This window comes from Dendropsophus ebraccatus, chromosome 6 (assembly GCF_027789765.1).
Source record: "Dendropsophus ebraccatus isolate aDenEbr1 chromosome 6, aDenEbr1.pat, whole genome shotgun sequence".
Classification (NCBI taxonomy): Eukaryota; Metazoa; Chordata; class Amphibia; order Anura; family Hylidae; genus Dendropsophus; species Dendropsophus ebraccatus.
The window spans coordinates 138,700,775-138,723,032 of NC_091459.1; the positions used below are offsets into that span (position 1 = coordinate 138,700,775).

Below are 22,258 nucleotides of genomic sequence, written 5' to 3' on the forward strand. Positions count from 1 at the left end.
AGAAGTAAATTACAAATGTATATAACTTTCTGGCACCAGTTGATTTGAAAGAAAAAGATTTTCACCGGAGTACCCCTTTAAGTGTCATTCATTAACTGCAATGAAAGGTGGAATCTGATTGGTTGCTAGGGGCAACTGAGCCAGTTTTACTTTACACCATGTTTGATAAACCTCCTCCATGTCAATATAGATTTCTTCTATACAGGTAGAATCAGCGGCCTGAGAGGTGTATACAGCACCTGCGGATCTCCATCTGCTGCAAGACTACAACCCCCATACAGATGGGGACACTGAGAGTTGTAGTTTTGCAGCAGGAGAGCCACAGGTGAGAGAACACTGAGATACAGACTGCTGGGGCATGATGGGAGTTGTAGTTTTGCAGCAGCTGCAGGTTTGGGCAGCTGATTTACGGCACTGTATACAGTAATGTTGGGGTGTGAGCAGGAAGTGTGAGGAGGAGGAGGTGAGTGTGGTCAGGTGGAGGCTGCAGTGAGGAGGCGCCGGCCTCCCTCCTCCCTCTCTCCCAGGCTGCAGTGCGCAGGAGGAGGAGGAGGGGTAGTAGTAGTAGCAGCACTCGGGCCGCCGCCGCTCTCCTCCTCGCCATGTTGCAGTGACTCGGGCCTCCAGCAGCCTCCACTCTCCGTCTATGCGGCCCGAGCCTCGCTCTGGAGCGGTCACCGAACCAGGCGGTGAGTACGCGGCGCGCTCAGCAGGAGAGCCCGGGGATCGGGGGGGCGGCTAGGCCGCACTGGGCCCGGCTGTTCAGGGGTGGAGGGGGCCGGCCGGTGCTGGGGGAGAGACGGGAGGGTGCACGGCACGGAGGGCCCAGCATTGTCCGGGGAGTCAGGAGGGGCAGTGCCCGGAGGACTGTGTGTGGCCTGCCTGGCATCTAGTGGGGAGGGCAGTGCTGGTGATGGGAGAAAGTTACTACAGAGACTGCCATGGAGGGGGGTGGGCACCTGGGGACAGCAAGATGGCCCGGTCTGTGGGGGGCACCAGGGGGTCAGGACGGTGGTCCGGTCTGTGGGGGGCACCAGGGGGTCAGGACGGTGGTCCGGTCTGTGGGGGGCACCCGGGGGTCAGGACGGTGGTCCGGTCTGTGGGGGGGCACCCGGGGGTCAGGACGGTGTCCGGTCTGTGGGGGGCACCCGGGGGTCAGGACGGTGTCCGGTCTGTGGGGGGCACCAGGGGACAGCAAGATGGCCCGGTCTGTGGGGGGCACCAGGGGACAGCAAGATGGCCCGGTCTGTGGGGGGCACCAGGGGACAGCAGGATGGCCCGGTCTGTGGGGGGGCACCTGGGGACAGCAAGATGGCCCGGTCTGTGGGGGGCACCTGGGGGGCAGGACGGTGGCCCGGTCTGTGGGGGGGGGCACCCGGGGGTCAGGACGGTGGCCCGGTCTGTGGGGGGGGGGCACCCGGGGGTCAGGACGGTGGCCCGGTCTGTGGGGGGGGGCACCCGGGGGTCAGGACGGTGGCCCGGTCTGTGGGGGGGGCACCCGGGGGTCAGGACGGTGGCCCGGTCTGTGGGGGGGGGCACCCGGGGGTCAGGACGGTGGCCCGGTCTGTGGGGGGGGGCACCCGGGGGTCAGGACGGTGGCCCGGTCTGTGGGGGGGGGCACCCGGGGGTCAGGACGGTGGCCCGGTCTGTGGGGGGGGGCACCCGGGGGTCAGGACGGTGGCCCGGTCTGTGGGGGGGGGGCACCCGGGGGTCAGGACGGTGGCCCGGTCTGTGGGGGGGGGCACCCGGGGGTCAGGACGGTGGCCCGGTCTGTGGGGGGGGGGCACCCGGGGGTCAGGACGGTGGCCCGGTCTGTGGGGGGGGGGCACCCGGGGGTCAGGACGGTGGCCCGGTCTGTGGGGGGGGGGCACCCGGGGGTCAGGACGGTGGCCCGGTCTGTGGGGGGGGGCACCCGGGGGTCAGGACGGTGGCCCGGTCTGTGGGGGGGCACCCGGGGTCAGGACGGTGGCCGGTCTGTGGGGGGGCACCCGGGGGTCAGGACGGTGGCCCGGTCTGTGGGGGGGCACCCGGGGGTCAGGACGGTGGCCGGTCTGTGGGGGGCGCACCCGGGGTCAGGACGGTGGCCCGGTCTGTGGGGGGCACCCGGGGGGCAGGACGGTGGCCCGGTCTGTGGGGGGCAGGATGGGGGCCCGGTCTCTGTTTTTAAAAATGGCTTTTGTTGAAGAAAGTTCCGGGCACTCATTGGGCGTCTACTATAGATAGTTCCTGTGTCCGTCTTCTGGGGGTCACGGTCAGGACTGGTTCTGTGCCCGCACCCCCAGGGACCCCTTGTATCACACACATTACACTTTAGTGCCCACCTGGCAGAGTAAAGCTTTGCATCCCGTAAAATACCAGCAAGGATCAGACCACATGACTTTCTTTGCTCTTCACCAATGTCCACCATGGCAGAGAAGTTGTGACTGACTCCTTGGATCTTCTTGGGTCTCTTCTTCCTGCTCCTCAGATTTGGCCTCTGATTCTCTAGCTCTCCCGGTGACTGGCATTATGGAGGGTTATCGGAGGTGCCAGTTTTGCCCCGTGGGCGCTGACACATGTATAAATATTCTGTCATGAGGTTTCTATATAAATGCCTTGTAGGTGGTGACAACCTTATGGCCTCCATTACATCCTCCACAGGGGTTGTCACCTTTTCTGTCTAGCAATCTAGCTTCTTATATTGCTTTATAATCAGCAGAACTAAACATTGCTTTTCAGGAATCTGGGAAAGCAGAGTGACTGACTCTGAGCTATAATGGGAGTCAGTCTGGTGACCACCCAGCTTTCCCAGGAACCAATAAGATACAACCAATAAGTGGCAGAAGGGAATATTTAGCTATGGAACAAGTGAAAGTCCCGGTAATAGGAATTGTTATAGAGTAATGCTATATCTCTAGGATAGGCTTACCATGTCTGGGACCCCCCATGGATCCTAAAAGAGAGAAGGGGCCGCAGTGTTAAAGGGGTACTCTGGCGAAATCTGTTTCTTTCAGATCATCTGGTGTCAGAAAGTTATATAGATTTGTAATTTACTTCTGTTTAAAAATCGCCAGTTGTCCAGTACTTATCAGCTGCAGTATGTCCTGCAGGAAGTGGTGTATTCCCTCCAGTCTGACACAGTGCTCTCTCTGCTGCCACCTCTGTCCATGTCAGGAACTGTCCAAAGCAGCAGCAAATCCCCAAAGAAAACATCTCCTGCTCTGGACAGTTCCTGACATGGACAGAGATGGCAGCAGAGAGCCCTGTGTCAGACTGGAGAGAATACACCACTTCCTGCAGGACAAACAGCAGCTGATAAGTATGGGAAGACTTGATATTTTTAAGTAGAAGTAAATTACTAATCTATATGACTTTCTGACACCAGTTAATTTGAAAGAGAGTTTTTTGCCGGAGTATCTCTTTAATTATTTGGCCCGTTTACTGTTTATTGCTGTGTTATGCACTGTGGCCCCTTCCTTTTCAGGATTGGTCGGACCCCAACAGATGATAAAGTCCTAGTCACATGGTGCAGCATTACGAGACCCCCCTTTAATAAAAGGAACATTCCTATGACGGAGTTGTCTTGGTCACATCGCAGCAGCATACGCTGAATAAACAATGTACTCAGGAAAACCATTCATCCCCTGCCTTCTTGTATGTGAAGGAGTACCAAACAAGTACAGAGTGCAGCAAGGAGCACTACAACTCCCAGAGTGACATGTGCATGTGAAGGCATGCTGGGAGTTGTAGTTATACCTGTGGTGGTACTCAGAACTGAAGCTATGTTTAGCTGTAATTTGTCTTTACAGCAGTTTTGTGTGATGAAACGGGATGCGATCGTAAACCGCGCCATTGACTTTAGTGGAGAGAGTGGCGACTCCCCCTCCTCATCCTGTAATGGCTGTGTACACTGTGTTTATTGACATCAGCTCAATGTACGGTCAGACAACACATCAGTGAAGTGTCTGGCAGCCAATTTAATAGTCGTGTCTGTGGTCAGCTTTACGCTGACACATTACATCAGGCATGGGGAACCTTCAGCCGTCCAGCAGTGGCAAAACTACAATTCCCATCATGCCTGGACAGCCAAAGGCTGTCCAGGCATGATGGGAATTGTAGTTTTGCCACAGCTGGAGTGCAGAAGCTTGCCCATCCCTGCATTAGTCGGTGGCTGACCATTCATTATTGCTCCTGACTGACTCGGCGAGGTAGTAGGGGGAATACGTTTTTTTGTGGCAGTAAGGACGGGGTGTGTTAGTAATCCAGTGTGTATCCACCTTGTTGGTCTGGACATTAAAGAGAACGCTGCTTTCCAGGTGGGTTTAGTCTGATGTATGGCCAACTTAAAGGGGTTATCCAGCGCTACAAAGACATGGCCACTTTTGCCCCGCTCTTTTCTCAAGTTCAGGTGTGGTTTACATTTAAGCTCCATTTACTTCAATGGAACTGAGTTTCAAAGCCCACCCAATCTGAAGTCAAGAGCCGGCCAAAAGCGGCCATGTTTTTGTAGGGCTGGAGAAGACCCATGTCAGTCTCCCACCTCCCTCCCGGTCCCCCGGCCACTTCCTGGGCTGAGCACTGATGCGGGTTGTGACGGGTCAGGGTCACTCACCCAGTCAGAGGCTTTAGTGGGGTTCCGCCGCAGCCGCTGACTGGTTGAGCGGGTTTGACTCATCACAACCCAGGTTCCCGCACAGACTGGGAACTGGAGCTGAGGACAGCGGACCCCAGCGTTGCATGTTATGTTATGTTGACCCATGTCCCCTCCAGGCAGACGCTGGACTTCCCCTTTAAGTGTATGTGCACACTACGGAATTGGGGCATTGAGTCCCATAGACTCAATGATATTCTGAAGCTCCGTCCTTGACAAGTGTAGTGTGCACATACCCTAAGGCTATGTTCACACTACTTAAAACTATGGCCGTTGTTGCCAATGGCAACAACGGCCGTAGTTTTTGCGCAGTGGAACACAGCCTATTAAGCAATGGGATCCCGGCCGGAGCGTACACACATCGTGTGCGCTTTTCTGCGGCCGGAATTCAGTGAATTCCGGCCTCAGAAAGACCTGTCAGTTCACACAGTGAAGCGAACGGCTCTGGACGCTCGCTTCACTGTGTGCTATGGTAAGCTCTGATGCGCCTGCATCAGAGCTCTGCGGCTGAATAGATCATCCGGAGATGATCCGGCCAGAGACCGGCCGTTCTGTGACCCGGCCGGGGTCACGGAACGACCAGTCTCATACGTAGTGTGAACATAGCCTAAGGTTGTGTTTCCACATCTGAGGTCTAGTTGTGTGGTTCAAAAAATAAAACATACCCACCCCTCTGCTCACTTCAGGACTGTTTGCGTAAGTGCCACCTTACACTGGTCACATGACTACAGAGGCCAGTGATTGGCTACTGCGTCCTGTACTCCGTGTATGGTGACATTACTTGGGCAGTTCAGAGGGGAGGGGGTGAGTATAAATAAAAGCTTAATATAAAGCTGTGAATTTGGGGTGGGGGAATCGCGCAGATGTACTGCCTTGATGTATTGTCTGGGTTATTGAAGTTGTATTCTTATCTATGATCCTATGTGATATGGGGGGGGGGGTTAGGGCTGCACTGAAAAAAAGTAGGTTTGTGTTTTTAGATTTTTGTGCAGATTTGTGTGATCTTTACCCTTTGGGGTGTTCTGGCTTTCTAGGCTCATTGGTCACCTGGCTCCTGGGACTGGTTTAGCCCTGAGCTGCGGCCTAAGCGAGGTCTGAAAATACACATTTTCCATGACATAGTGGCGTGAGGTAGAGCACAATAGTCAGGTGGAGAAGGGGAGGGGGTGTATGGCTCCTATGTAATTAGGCTGGGGGGGGGGGGTTTGCCCGGCATTGTCGTGTGTTCTCGCTCTGGTATGCCGCTTACACAGGAACTTCTTTTTTGCTTTGTGTCCCTGTTTATTCGCCTGCATTTTCCTTTCTTCAGGGAAAGTTTTTAGTTTTTTTTTTAGTGTTCAATCCTTACGTAGTTTATTAGAACTTAGCAGGTATACATCAATACTGAGCATATTTTTTTTTATATATATTCTTCCATAACCCCGATGTACTGTGCGGTGCCGCACACAGGTTGGGGTCGTTCCCTATCCTCAGCAGCGTGCTCTGTTTTTTAGTTTTACATAATGTATTAAAATCCACATCTAAAAAAACACTGAGGGGTTACTTTTTCACAATGAAAAGTTTGCAGTGTGGTTTTTTTTTTAAAGGGGTTATCCAGCGCTACAAAAACATGACCACTTTCTTCCAGAAACAGCACCGCTCTTGTCTCCAGCTTGGGTGCAGGTTTTGCTGCTCAGTTCCATTGAAGTGAATGGAGCTTAATTGCAAACCTAGAGACAAGAGTCGTGTTGTCTCTGAAAGTGTCCATGTTTTTGTAGCACTGGATAACCCCTTTAAATGTTACTGGATGTGTCTGGGAGGCCGGGGTCTGGGTGCTGAGACCTCCTCCGATTCTTAGAGGAAGTGGGAAGAAGGTAAACGCTACTCTTCATAGACTCCATAGACTTTCTATAGGATCTGTCTCTCGCAGCAAGGAAAATAGACTGGGAGAGAAGCCCTTAGCTGAGCGCTTCTCCTCACTCACCCAAGAGATTTGTGGGACTCGCAGACATCGAACCTTTTATACGTCTCTATTAGAGATGAGCAAACTTACAGAACCTTCTATCAAACCTGAACGTGATCCATCGGCCATTGTATCCCACATGGATACAGTCATGGGTCTCCTATAGCAGCCCTAAGGCGGCATCCATTCATATCGGTGCCGATTCATGTGAGGTTTTAGCTTTGTGTGAACATGCCCTAGGAGACTAGGAGAGGCGATTACATGTAACCTGGTACGTTTTATAGAGCGTGGGAGGAAACTGAAGAAGCTGAGGAAATCCTCATGAATATTTTAATACCACATAGACATTGCCCTTGATCTTGTGTGAGACGTACGTCCCCCACCTCCATATAGATCTCATTCATCATAGAGCAGTGGTCACCTAACACTACTGATCCCAGCATGCTGCCAGTCTGTAGGGCATTCTGGGAGTTGTAGTATTTTGCAGTCACTCAAGTGTCGGTCTGAATGTCCCCTTTAAAAAGGCACTTTCACTACAGGAAGTAAAGCGTGTTCCTGTTAGTCACTGCTTTCTTTTCTTGCTGAGGCGGCGGGTGGAAGATGGTGACCTCTGGGCCATATCCTGCGCTGTGTGCATCATCTTGTAAGATATCAGTCATTTGCTTTAGTGCACTTTTCTGCACTGACATTGGGGGCCAGTCACTTGTCAAAATCCTACGTGACAGATGGAAGAGGGGGATATCTGCCCTTTAAGATTATCTGCCCAAACAATTAGATGAACTTCGGACAAAGTTGTTGATTTTGGAGGGATCAGTCATCCCCCCTGTGATCAGCTGACCTTTGTTCACGACCAGAGGTGTCGGGCATCCCCATGTATTGGTCAGGAGCCATGCTGTCGGTAAAGAAGCCTTCAGCTGAGGCCTGAGCTTACACGGCGATGTAGGTTTCGGTCTACTTTACCTTTGTGTGCATGTTTGCCTTTATATTACTTTAGACTGGACAATGATCACTGTGTAATGCTCTGTTATTACTGCAGGGGGCGCTTCATGGGATCTGAACACTAAGGTTAGTTAACGGGATTGTCCAGGCTTTGAAAAACATGGCAGCTTCCTGTCCTCCGTTTGATGTGGCTTTTGCAGCTTAGTTACATAGTGAATGGAGCTGACTTGTAATACTATACACAATCTGAGGACAGGGGTGGCGCTATTTCTGGGATAAAAAATAAACATAGCTTTGTTCTATTCAGGATTAGAAAAACGTGTCTGCAATCACCCTATCCTCAGGTTGTGTGCAGTATTGCAACTCATTGCCTCAATAGAACTGAGCTTTAATACCATACACAAACTGAGGACAAGGGTGGTGCTGTTTCTGAAAGAAAGCGGACATGTTTTTCTAATCCTGGATAACCCCATTCATTCTTGTAGAGAAGGGATGGGGAACCTGCGTCTCTCCAACTGTTGCAAAACTACAATTCCCATCATGCCTGGATGTCCAAAGCTTTGTTTTGGCCATCCAGGCATGATGGGAATTGTAGTTTTGTAGCAGCTGGAGGGCCGAAGGTTCCCTACCTTGTTGTAGAGCTACAAAAAGTTTTGGATTTCTTGGTTTTTAACTCTATGTATTCTAGGTGTCCCATACAGTAACGTTCTGCTGGAAGCCGGCCCGGGTGTCTGAGGTGCCATCCTCTCTCTTTTGTGTCTTTTAAAGCAGAACTTTTATTAGTTTTTTTATTGTAGCTGTGGGCAGAGTCTGGTACCATGGCTACCCGGGTTTCTGCATTGTTTGGCGCCTATACCTGCATCTGTGGGCACACTGCTGTGGTTGTGTAACACTAGGGCCTCCTCCTCCGCCTGGTGATATTCTGGTAGGGCTGAAGTTGTGGGTATGTGCATCACTTCCTCCACATCTAGCAGCTGACTGTATGCAGAGAGGTGAGAGGGTTTGCTCTATGGTCGGTGTGTGCTCTCACATAGTCCCCCTCCCCCATTACACTATGGGAGTGATCCAAGGTTCTGTTATTTACGTGTGGTTTTATTATATTGCACATATTACACATGAGCCAGACTAAACAAGCTGAGCTGCAGTGTAAAGCAGGGTAGGTAGATTTCAAGCTTGCTGTGAGCCTTTAAAGGGGAAGTCTGGCAAAAGTCTTTTTCTTTCACATCAACTGTTTTTAGAAAGGTATAAAAATTTGTAATTTACCTCTATCAAAAAATCTCAAGTCTTATAGTACTTATCAGCTGCTGTATGTCCTGCAGGAAGTGGTGTATTCTGTCTAGTCTGACACAGTGCTCTCTGCTGCCACCTCTGTCCAGAGCAGCAGGAAATCCCCATAGAAAACCTCTCCTGCTCTGGACAGTTCCTGACATGGACAGAGGGGCAGCAGAGAGCATTGTGTCAGACTGGACAGAATACACCACTTCCTGCAGGACATACAGCAGCTGATAATTACTGGAAGACTGGAGATTTTTTAAAGGTAAATTACAAATTTATATAACTTTCTTGATTTTGAAAGCAAAATATTTTCGTTGGAGTACCCCTTTAAAGTGGGGGTGTAAAATTTGCCTTCCTCCAGCTGTTGTAAAACTACAATTCCCATCATGCCTGGAGATCCAGAGCTTACGTTTTGGCTGTCCAGGTATGATGGCGATTGTAGTTGAAGGGCTGCAGGGTTAAAGTAACTCTCTATCCTGAGAGCTTCTAGACTGTTCTACAGAAATCAATATCTATCTATAAAGTAGTCATAAGGACTTAGTGCCGTTCCTCAGCCGTCATGTATCTAGGCTGGCCTTCATACACTTTGAGCAATGGCTGTCTAGGAATTAGGGCCCTATTCCACCAGACGATTATCGTTCGCATAATCGTTAACGATTAACAATCTCAAGCGACCACTATTGCAAAAGACCTGAAAACGTTTACTCATTTTCATGGAACGATAATCGTTACTTATGATCGTATTTGCGATCGTTTTTTCTTCGCTATTGCGTTCGTATCTACTGCGAACGACGGAACAACGTCTAAAGGCCCTATTCCACGGAACGATTATCGTTCGTATTCGGCCGATAACGGCCGCTACGGACGATAATCGTCCGGTGGAATAGAGTGCAACGATCAGCCGACATTGTTCACATGTTGAAAAACAAGCGACTGATATAGCAGCGATCTGCTGCCGTCGCTCCGTTGAGCATCGGCAGCAGACGCTGCTATATCCTATGGGCTGCCCGGACGATCAGCGATCCCCCGGGCAGCCCCCCCGCAGATCCCCGCCGCCCCCTCCTGCACTCACCCGCTCGCTGCAGCCGCACTGAATAGCGGCGGCAGCGAGCGGGGAACGAGGAGCAAACGAGCGTTGAGAGCGCTCGTTTGCTCCTCTAAACGACCTGTGGAATAGGGGCATAATTCAATGCGAACGATTTGCGAACGAGCAACGATAAAAATAGGTCCAGGTCTTAGGGCCCTATTCCACCGGACGATTATCGTTCAGATTATCGTTAAATCGTTCGAATCTAAACGATAATCTTTCGGTTGAAATACAGTTAACGATTAACGACCAAACGAGAAATCGTTGATCGCTTTATAAGACCTAGACCTATTTTTATTGTTGCTCGTTCGCAAATCGTTCCCATTGAATAAGACATCGTTCGGTCGTTCGCAATAGATACGAACGCAATAGCGAATAAAAAACGATCGCAATTACGATCATAAGTAACGATTATCGTTCCATGGAGATGAGTGAACGTTTTCAGGTCTTTCGCAATAACTGTCGTTTGAGACCGTTAATCGTTAACGATTATGCAAACGATAATCGTCCAGTGGAATAGGGCCCTTATAAAGCGATCAACGATTTCTCGTACGGTCGTTAATCGTTAACTGCATTTCAACCGAACGATCATCGTTTAGATTTGAATGATTTAACGATAATCTGAACGATAATCGTCCGGTGGAATAGGGCCCTTATAAGCCTTTAGGTGTCGTACACACATCGGCTCCCTGACTGCCGTCCGTCCATGTCCTCGTTTTTATTTAGTTTCCCAGAAATCTCAAGTCTTGATGTCAGAAGTTTTGATTATTTGGGATTTTGGGGTTTAGACCCTGACTGGTCACTAGAACAAGCAGAGAGAGAAGCACCTCCACAGTTTAGACCGTTCTATAGACTAAGGGACCTATTCCTATCATTCAGTTGTTCAAATGTAAACGATAATCGTTCGTTTGAACAGCAGTTAATGACCTAACGAGAAATCGTTAATCGTTTAATAAGATCTGGACCTATTTTTATTGTTGCTCAATCGCAAATCGTTCGCATTGAATAAGATGTCGTTTGGTCGTTCGCAGTAGCGACGACAAGACGACTGCAAGAACGACCATAGGTAACGATTATCGTTCCATGTAAATGGGTGAACGATTTCAGGTCTTTCGCAATAGCGGTCGTTTGGATCGTTTATCGTTAACGATTATGGGAACGATAATCGGCCCATGGAATAGGGGGGATGGACACGGAGCGATGATCTGGAGACAACAGTCAGCTTATAAAAAAGATTACAGGTCAGAACGATCAGCTGAAGATCATCAGCCGCCAACCGCACATCCATACATGTAATATCGATGCATAGCTGATGAATCTGTAAAGAAAATAATAAACTGTATACACTCCTTCTTGACGCTCCCTGGTGTTCTTTGCTTCTCCACGCTCCCTGCAGCCGCTGGTAAAACTTCAGAGGCGGCCTTTGCAGTGACAGACCGCTCGGCCAATCACTGGCCGGGACAGGACCATCGCAGGCAGTGATTGGCTGAGCGGCATGTCACTTTGGAGAGAGGCTCTGAAGTTGTACCGTCGACTCCAGGGAGCGCGGAGAAGCAAAGAGAACAACGCGAAGCGTGGAAAGGTCATGTATACTGTTTATTATTTACTATATACAGCAAGGGCTGCATGGACATCGCTAATGATTATATACAGCCCTTACTGCACAACAGTCAAGCCGTGTAATAGGCTCAGCAAACGAGCCCCGATCTAGCAGGTCAGCGCTCATTTACTAAAGTTATCGGGCAGTGTAGTAGCAGATCAGCACTCATTTACTAAAGTGATCGGGCCGTGTAATAGCAGATCAGCGCTCGTTTACTAAAGTGATCGGGCCGTGTAATAGCAGATCAGCGCTCCTTTACTAAAGTGATCGGGCCGTGTAGTAGCAGATCAGCGCTCCTTTACTAAAGTGATCGGGCCGTGTAGTAGCAGATCAGCGCTCCTTTACTAAAGTGATCGGGCCGTGTAGTAGCAGATCAGCGCTCCTTTACTAAAGTGATCGGGCCGTGTAGTAGCAGATCAGCGCTCCTTTACTAAAGTGATCGGGCCGTGTAGTAGCAGATCAGCGCTCCTTTACTAAAGTGATCGGGCCGTGTAGTAGCAGATCAGCGCTCCTTTACTAAAGTTATTTGGCCGTGTAGTAGCAGATCAGCACTTGTTTACTAAAGTGATCGGGCCGTGTAATACAGCCCTAAGACCACTGTACTGCAAATACAGTAAGGGTCCTATTACACGGAGCGATTTTTAACGATTAATGATCGCAAATGAGATTATTTATCGTTAACCTGAAATCGTTCACCATATTACACAGAACGATGGTTGTTAGTTACGATTGTTACTATGATCGTTATTGCGATCGTTACTATGAACGTTTATTCCTTCTGATCCCAGCAAAACAATGAACAATGTGCAATTACACTGAACGATTAGTGAAAAAATGCGGAACGAAAGTCGAGTAAAAGCGAACGATTAACAATAATTTTAGGTTCAGATGTAAATCAACTGTCAACGACATTCGAAGATTTTTCTATAATTGCCTGCAATTACACAGAACGGTTATCGTTTAAATTCGAATGATATAACTACTTTTCGCATGATAATTGTACCTTAGGGTCCTATTACACGGAGCGATTTTTAACGATAAACGATCGCAAACAAGATTGTTTATCGTTAACCTGCAATCATTTACCATATTAAACAGAACGATTATCGTTTAAATTTAAACAATTTAAAAAATTTTCGCACGATAATCGTCCCATGTACTAGGGCCCTTACTCTAAGCGATAATCTGCCAAATCGCCTGATCAGCAGGTTGTCGGGCCCTTAGTATTCTCAATAGTGACTCAGTGCATGAGATTGTGTTTCTACTTGCCGTTTACCTACAATTTAGAGTTACATAAGATGTATGTGGTTCATATATTTATGGTATTTTTTTTTCCTTTTGTGATCCGCGATGTACTAATAACAGCATTTGGAGGGATACTTTACAGCAGCCACAGGAACCTGCAGTCTGGAAGTGACTCTGACTTCTATGGTAGGACAGTGCTGTGGGCATGCTCTGTGACCTGTGCAGGGAGAGGGTGGAGGAGGTGACCTGTGACTATCATCTGCTGGCATTAGCGGATAATCTGTCTGTAGCTGTATAATAGAGGTGTCATCCTCTACAGAGCAGTAAGTGTGAGGTTTAGTGGTCAGAGCGAAAACAGCAAGGTTGCAGAACGGCGTCGCCATTCAGCAGGGTCCTTTCTTATACCCAAAATATCCTTTAAATTGTCCCTGTAGCTTTGAAGAGGAAAAAAAATGGATAGTGGTTGCAGCAGCACTGTGTCAGACTGGAAAGAATACACCTCTTCCTGCAGGACATATGGCAGCTGAGAAGTACTGGAAGACTGAAGTTTTGGTTTTTTTTTTTCAATAGAAGTAAATTACTAATCTCTGGCACTAGTTGATTTGAAAGAAAAAAAAATTGATGAACAAACCCCTTTTAATGCATGTTCAGACAGCAGCCGTATCAAAGTACCATATCCAAGAGACAATGCAGGAAACCTGGTGTAGGTCCTGAGATGGCGCAGGAGGCCCCGATGCGAAGACGCTGGAGGATAAGGATCATCTGGAAGACGTGTATTAGAAAGCAGCCTGGAGACTTTGCTTTGTTTGTCACAGCCCAAAAATAGCCTCCGATTCCCCTGGGAGGGTAATGTCATCCAAGCCGCAGGGCACTCCTCCTGTGATCCCTAAACAAGGCACCTGTGTTCTCTGCTGTCGCTGTCACCGCCGTATCGCAGGGAAGAACCGCCATCTGCTTCAGTGGCTGCTGTATCTGTAAGCCGGCCATACCCCCTGGGTATATGTTGTTGAAGCTTCAGCTTATGTATATGGGGGTTCCTAAATGTCCCCGGCCGTGGCAGACAACCGCCCCAGTCCCTTTTCAGCCAATGGGGATTACAATTTAGTTAGAAGGTTGGGACCCTATTGCATAGAGCGATAATCTGCCGGATTGGGCAGATACAGCAGATCATCGCTCCTTGTAATAAAGACAATGATCATCAGCTGATTGTGTCTTTTGGTTCTGATCTAAAATCATCGGCCGCTGACCGCACATCGCTACGGCTGACGACTGTGTATACTTACCTGTCCACGCTCCCCGGTGTCTTCCTGGCTTATGCCTGCTTACCACACCTGCCGGTGGAACTTCGAGCCGGTCTCTGAAGTGACAGACCGTTCAGCCAATCACTGGCCACGGGTGTCTCGTCCCTGCCAGTGATAAGCTGAGTGGTCTGTCTGTGGACAGAAGCCAGGAAGATACTGGGCAGTGTGGACAGGTAGGTATATACTTTATTATTTTACACTAAAGGCAATGGCTGCATGGACATAGATAGGAGCAGTGTAATAGGTTTGGTATATGAGCACCGTTCTAGCAGTTCTACAGTGGTGATCGGGCCCTTCCTCTGCTCTCCTGGTCCCATGAGGCTGCTTTAGTCCAACTCTGTTTACCACTGGTTTGTGCTGGAGCGGCGGTGCGAGATGGGGCCAGATGAATATGCTAATGACTTGAAATTATTTTTTTTAATACCTAAATTGGAATACCCACTAAGGGTGTGTTTGCGGTCAGAAAATACAGATCAGGAAGTCTTTCAGGTGGCTTTTCCTACCTGTAAAAAACTGAAGAGAAAAAAGTAAAAAGGCATACTCACCTGCAGCGCAGCTCTCTAGCTTGTCTTCTCTGCTCGCGTGCTGGGGAGATAGCGACCTCCTGTGGCTGGAGGCACATCCGGAATTCCAGATTCTGTGGGGTCATTATTGTCAATTCTGGACGATATTTATCTCCTGGCCTATTTTCATCTTGAAGGGTGTCCGTGCCTAATAGAAGCCTATGGGTCCAGAAATTTATATTCATAAGAAATCAGGATACATTTACCAGGTGTGTGAGGCCTTAAAGGGGTACTTTACAAAATAAATTTCTTTCAATTCAACTGGTATCCGAAAGTGCCAGAGATTTGTAATTTACTTCTATTAAAAATTCTCCAGTCTTCCAGTACTTATCAAATGCTGTATGTCCTGAGACAGTGCTCTCTGCTGCCACCTCTGTCCATGTCAGCAACTGTCCAGAGCAGTAGCAAATCCCCATAGAAAACCTTTTCAGACTGGAAAGAATACATCACTTCCTGCAGGACATACAGCAGCTGATAAGTACTGGCAGATTTTTTTTTTTTTTTTTTTTTTTTTTTTATTAGAAGTAAATTACAAATCTCCAGCACTTTCTGGCACTAATCGATTTGAAAGAAGAGAAATTTTGATGAACAACCTCTTTCAAAAGGGGTTTTCTGGTATTCAAAGGGGCCTTTTTTTAACGGCACCTGTGTAGCTAGACAATAAGTGGATCCTCAAGCCCATTGAATTTATTGGCGATGGTTCCACATCTGTTTACACAGTATGTGGCTACTACTGAGAATTTGTGACCGCATGAAAGACGTGATCAGACGTCTTTAGTCGGATGACCGCTGAATCGGGATAATCGGGAATGAGTGTTGATAGGGATGCCCATTTGGCCAATAATCGTTGACTTGGCGGAGGTGTATCTATACGGGTTAGTGGTCGTCCGTGCAGATACTCAGTCGTGTGTATTAGGTTGGCGTGTAGTATTGTCAGCCGTATTTTCCATCTCTTATTGGTGCAGAGGAGTTGCCCTCCTGTCCTGCACCAGGGTTCACCCCCCAGTTAGGCCCGGAGTCGTTCTGCCTATATTCATCCCTTATGATGGAATCCTCGCTGGTGATAACATCTCGGTTAGACGGGTGGCATGTACAGTGTGGCAGCGTTCCTCGGCTCCGGCGTCTTGTGACTCATAAGTAATAGGAGCCTTTGTTTATCACTCTCCTATTTCCCTGCATATTGTCTTATTGTTGTGTACAGTAACCACTGTGGCTTGGAGGGGAGTTCCTGTCTCTTACCTCGGGTCTTTTCCAGCCGCCTCGCACTTCCCTTTTTCCTACCTAATGTTATGAGCTGCGTCGCCGTCCTTTCGGGAAGCGTATAATATCTGGCAACTTATTGTGGACGCGGCAGTGATGGCATTGGCGAAAATGTGACATGGGAGACATACAGTTGGTTCTTAACTCCCCCAAAAAATTAGTGACAGGATGGAGACCTTGTGGTGTTGGGAGAGTTGCCAAAAATTTGTTGCATGAATGGGAAAAAGTCATAAAAAAAAAAAAAAAATTGAGTTTTCCAGTACTTATCAGCTGTTGTATGTTGTGCAAGAAGTAGCATTCTTTTCAGTCTGGAGAGCAGGAGAGGTTTTCTATGGGGGTTTGCTGCTGCTCTGGACAGTTCCTGTCATGGATAAAGAGCATTGTGTCATACTGCAAAGGATACACCAGTCTACTACTGGTAGACTGGAGATTTTTTTTTTTTTTTTTTTTTTTTATAGAATTAAATTGCAAATCTGTATAAATTTCTGGCACCAGTTGATTTAAAAGATTTTTGCCAGAGCACCCTTTAACCTTTAATGTGTCCAAATCCCATGTCACAAGTTAGTAAAAATTATTGTACCACTTTATTTACAACTTTTAAGGCGGTGCTCCCCCTCCCCCCATCGTGCCTGGACTGCCTAAGCTTTAACTTTGGCTGTGCAGACATGATGGGAGTTGTAGTTTTGCAGCAGCCGGACGGCCGCAGGTTTGATTCCTGCTTTGTACTGGATCTAGTAATTTTGGTGTTTCTCCAGTTTTGATGATTTGGTTCTTTAATATCCTAATCAGTTCCCTTAATTTTCTTTCTTCTTCCCTTCTAGGTGCCTATGTGGAATGAATGTTCCCTGCGCCGTAGGCATGAATGAAGTGGCTTGGCAAGAGACCAGAGGAATAATGCATGCAAGCAATGGGCAGGAGGCACTGGGGGTTGGGATGCCCCCTGGAGGAGCAACATCGGGGCCCATTGGAAATAACCCACATGCCATTCCTCCTGGGGCTGGTGGTGCCCCGGGGCCTCTGAGCGGCCGCTCTCAGGATGATGCCACGGTGGGATATTTCTTCCAGAGGCAAGCTGGAGAACAGGTGAACGGCTACACAAACAAACACCGCTGGCCGACAGGGGATAGCGTGGAAGCTTCAGTAAGTACTCTCTCTCTCTCCTACATTATTTTAAGTAGATGCATATGGCGGGTCTGCTTTTTCTCCACCCCCGTCCCTCCTTCTACTGATAAGACAGTAATTGAGAAAATCCATCTACTTAAAGAGGTAGTTCACAAAAAATAATTCTTTCAAATCAACTGGTGTCAGAGATTTGTAATTTAGTTCTATTAAAAATCTTCATTCTTCCAGTACTTATCAGCTGCTGTATGCCCTGCAGGAAGTGGTGTATTCTTTCCAGTCTGACACAGTGCTCTCTGCCACCACCTCTGTCCATGTCAGGAACTGTCCAGAGCAGCAGCAAATCCCCAAAGAAAACCTCTCCTGGCCTCCAGACTGGAAAAAATACACCACTTCCTGCAGGACATAAAGCAGCTAGTAAGTACTAGTATTACAAATTTCTGTTACTTTCTAGCCCCCATTGATTTGTACCCCTTTAAAGCGAATGTGCCATCAGGTACATTCGTGGTAAAATTAAAAAATATATAGAACGTTGCCATAGCCCCGGCCCAGGACCTGTGAATAGAATGGCGCCATACACGGGAACTGGGCCGCAATTCAAAAACTGGAACGATGAACCTGCTTCCCCGCGCCGGCGATGTTCTATTCATGGGTAATACTTAAAGCCGATGTACCTGATGGTACAGTCACTTTAAGAAAATGGCAGTTCATGCACTTTCCCTAACAGCTTGGGCTCTGTTCATACACACATCGTGGCTTCTGGTTATGATTAAAGCCATGACACTGTGTGGGATTCACTGTACGGTGATTGACAGACTCCATTGGCTCAGCTGAGGTGTTGCATCCTGTGCTATTCCGGCTGTCAAGAAACATTGTGGAGGCTGGTAGCTCAGAATACCTCTGTGATTGCATGGAAATTAGGATTTTATTTTCCTCCACGTGAATCCATGAGAAAAGCCATTGTCTTCCTCCAGTATAACTAATTACACCCATGATGTAATAGTTGGCAATATATTAGGGGTTATCCCAAGATGATACGTTATCCATGATAGGGGACAGCTAGCTGGTGGGGGTTCTATCAGATTCAGAGACCAATAACATCTAGAAAAACCAGCAGGGAGAAGTGTCTCAAGTATCTCCATCTTCTAGCCCCATAGACTTAGGCCTTATTCACACATCCCAGTCAGTGGTTGCAGTTCCTGTCACTTAACCCCCCCCCCTCTGGTCTCTGGCTGCGCCTCCACCCCCCCTCTGGTCTCTGGCTGCGCCTCCACCCCCCCTCTGGTCTCTGGCTGCGCCTCCACCCCCCCTCTGGTCTCTGGCTGCGCCTCCACCCCCCCTCTGGTCTCTGGCTGCGCCTCCACCCCCCCTCTGGTCTCTGGCTGCGCCTCCCCCCCTGCTCTGGTCTCTGGCTGCGCCTTCACCCCCGCTCTGGTCTCTGGCTGTGCCCCCCCCCCCCCCGCTCTGGTCTCTGGCTGCCTGCCATGGCTGCTTTCTTCTGATCAGCGCCATCTCTGTCCTCAGGTTGTGTGCGGTATTACAGGTCTGATCCCATGTAGTGCTCCAGCACTCTCTGATTACTGATGGTCTTTTTTTAGAGTCTATAGACATGGGAGGGGGATGGGTGCATGTAAACGAATTCCCCAAATTCCCACCCCTGTCTATTGTGTCATCTTGAAACCCCTGCTCCTCTTGTTATGACTGAGTGCTGAAGCGTAATGAGAGCGACTGCAGACGGTCTCCAGTGCTGCAGCGGTGTATGATCAGCCCGCTCCCCGTATACCGCAGCCTTCATCTGTACTCAATTTGCCGGGGTTGGGTGAGGATATTCTTGCTTTTTTTTAGTTGCTGTATAAAGACTGAGCGGCTAGAGTTACAGCAATGTTTCTTGTTTCTAGGTGAGGTCTGCGGATGACATGAATCATGACTTCCAGGCTCTGGCTTTAGAATCTCGAGGAATGGGAGAGGTAAGAGCAGCGCTCCTTTATATATTTCTGCAATGATACTGCTTGTGCATGTGAATGTACTGAGCCTATATAAAACTATTCACACCCCTTCCTCATGTTTTATTGCATGACGTAAAAGCATTGCACAGCTGAAAGCAAATCTCTGCACCAGGGGGGTCAAACGCGCGGCTCTCCAGCTGTTGCAAAACTACAACTCCCATCATGCCTGGACAGCTAAAGCTTTGGCTGTCCAGGCATGGTGGGAAATATTGTTTTGTAATAGCTGGAGGACCCCCCCCCCCTTTTCGCAGAGCATGCCCACTACACTCCCATATAGAAATAACCAAGCATGCCCATTACACTCCCATATAGAAATTGGCATTGAAGGTTTGTACAGACTGCTTACCTTTTTAACATGGTGTGGAAGTCCATCTATATATAACTAATTTCTACAACATGCAGGGTATTCGTAATGATTCACATGTACCATTGCAGTGGGTGCAGAGTGTCATCACATTAGGGAATATAGTTGTCTTGTATTTAATGAGACTCTGTCAGCAGGTTTATGGTGTCCTATCTCAGGCTAGCATAAACAAGTGACAGAGAAGCTGAACAGAATGATGGATCACTTACATTGTTCTGTGCAGCTGATCCAGAGATCTCCTCCTGAATAACATGGACAATAAGTAGTCCTCTCCATTATGTGCATGAGCCTAGTAGTCCTGGATATTCATGGGAAGCAGAAAACTCCGCCCATCAGCTGCTGATTGGCAGTTATCTATCCATGCTGTGTATAGGGAGTCAACTGTCAATCAGCAGCTGAAGGGTGGGGTGTGGCTTGAATCCTATTTTCCTGCATATTATGAGAACGGCTAAACAGAATGATGTAAGTAAGTTTTTGGGATAGATATCAATATTCAATCTGTGAGGTGTCCCTGGCGATCAGCTATTTGATAGAATCAAATGAAGTTCTGCGTGCAGTGCCAGACACATCCTATAGACAAAGATAGAAATCCCATCACAGCTAATGACGCTATAAGTGGTAGTTATCCTGGCATCACACTGCGTAGTAAGGTATCTCAAGCCGCGTTTCTGTGAAGTCCTTTTTGAGCTCTGTCACATTATCTTGGTTGCATCATTGTCACAATCCTGTCTCTTTTTTTTTTTGTTCTTTAAAAAAAAAAAAAAAAAAAAGCTTCTACCGGCCAAAAAGTTCTGGGAGCCTGAAGACCCAGCCAAAGATGGACAGAAAGGGATGTTCCTTGCAGGCGAATGGCGGGAGAGTACATGGGGAGCGTCTCGTAAGTTTTCACATGCTTTCAGTGTGTTGCGATATAATATACACTCTGGCCTCTCATGTTAGTCTACCTATGCTCCAGCCGTATAACAGCCGTATAGGATTCCTAGCAGAACAAGTCTATGGAATTATAACTATCTTGAGTGTGATTTATTGGTATTTACATGGTGACTGTCATTAAAGGGGTACTCCGGCAAAAATAATTTCATTTCAAATCAACTGGTTTCACAAAGTTATATAGATTTGTAATTTACTTCTAAACAAAAAAAAAAAAAAAAAAAAAAAAAACAAGCCTTCAGCTTGCTGTATATCCTGCAGGAATTGGTGTATTCTCTCCAGTCTGACACAGTGCTCTCTGCTGCCACCTCTGTCCATGTCAGGAACTGTCCAGAGGAGGAGAGGTTTTCTATGGGGATTTGCTGCTGCTCTGGACAGTTCCTGACCTGGACATAGGTGGCAGCAGAGAGCACTGTGTCAGACTGGAAAGAACACACCACTTTCTGCAGGACATACATCAGCTGATAAGTACTGGAAGAATGAAGATTTTTTTACAAATCAATATAACTTTCTGAAGAGTTGGTTTGAAAGAAAAAGATGTTCATCGGAGTACCCCTTTAAAAAAAACTAGAGGTACCAAAGGTTTTGATCAGGCTGGGTCTGAGTTGTCAGGTTTCTGTTTATTGTTAGGCAAACAGGAGAAGCTATTAGCTTAGTGCTTCACTCTCTGGCTCGCTGCTTTTACCATTTCCTTACAGGAGATAATCCCCCCCCCCCTCCTATTACAAGATGCGGTGCTTCTCCCGGCTTTATATGAGGAAGTCTGTACACCCAGACAAAAATAATTGATACATCATAAAGACACAATAAATGCAACATCATAGAGACGTGTCAAGAAGTAACCAGGACACTTTAATGGAGTTATCCCAGGATTACAGCTTATCCGAGCTCTAGAAGACGTACCGATCTCAAGAACTGTAGCCCCGCACCCCTGTGTGACTGAAGCTATAGTCAGACATGCATATGGTCACTACCACTATTCACTCTGTATGGGACTGACGGGGATGGCGCAGTACTGCTCTCGGCTAATACATAGTGGCAGCACAGGCTTGACCGCTGCTCCATTGAGAATAATTGGTGACTTCTTGGTTAGGTTTCTTATTACTGTAAGTGAATGAAACTGGAAAAAGCAATGTCTGCTCATTTACACATGACGCAGGATATCCAGCCAAAAATTTTTTTTCTTTTCATTTTCTCTCATCCATAACAAACGGAGGCCGTCCCGGGCACTTGGCTGCATTTTTCATATTCCTTCAGTTTAGATTACTTGGTATGACTACTACGACTACTCCTTTATCTTAATGGAGGTGGTGCGTCCTTGTGCCTGGCTCGGTCTCTCATCTCGAGGCTCACAATGTATAAGCCTTTTATCCAGGAATACATATGCCCATGTACAATCTCACAGATGCTTCAGATTCCAGATGTTATAACCTCCTGCTGGTAGGATGCCGCCGTGTTTCTCTTGCGTCACTGGAATGCTTCTCTCACAAATGGCAGGTTATTAGGAACGGATGGTACTATTTATTTATATATATATATATATATATATATATATATATATATATATATATATATATATATATATATATATTTAGTGCTCTGTCCTGATTCGACCTCCAGGGATGTCAAACCCAGAGCCCTTCAGCTGTTGCAGAACTACGATTCCCATGATTATGGGAATTATGACTTGGAGTCCTTTTTTAAAGGGGTGGTTCAGCAAAAAAAAAAAAACAACTTTAGAATAAACTGGTGCTTAGAAATTGCTATTTCTATTTTAAAAAAAAATCTAAAGTTCCAGTACTTATGTGTGTCCTTCAGGAAGTGGTGTTTTCTTTCCAGTCTGCAGAGCAGAAGAGGTTTTCTGTGGGGATTTGCTGCTGCTCTGGACAGTTCCTGACATGGACAGAGGTGGCAGCAGAGAGCAGAGAAGTTTTGGCTGAATAACCCCTTCAAAGGAACTTTTTAAGAAAACTGATACAATTATATGTAGGAATAAG

General features: G+C 47.7%; 1 protein-coding gene across 2 annotated transcripts in view; it reads left to right on the forward strand.

The window, feature by feature from the left end:
• Nucleotides 1–507: 507 nt before the first annotated feature.
• The window catches only part of PUM2 (pumilio RNA binding family member 2), a 47,815-nt gene continuing 26,064 nt past the window's right edge, over nucleotides 508–22,258 (forward strand). The window contains exons 1-4 of one of the 2 annotated variants that reach the window (XM_069973130.1): nucleotides 508–689; nucleotides 16,664–16,982; nucleotides 18,860–18,928; nucleotides 20,103–20,208. In XM_069973130.1, coding sequence (XP_069829231.1) covers nucleotides 16,677–16,982; nucleotides 18,860–18,928; nucleotides 20,103–20,208 — 481 coding nt within the window. In that variant the 5' untranslated portion in view covers nucleotides 508–689; nucleotides 16,664–16,676. The remainder of the gene's footprint in view (nucleotides 690–16,663; nucleotides 16,983–18,859; nucleotides 18,929–20,102; nucleotides 20,209–22,258) is intronic. The other variant, XM_069973131.1, reaches the window with a different exon arrangement.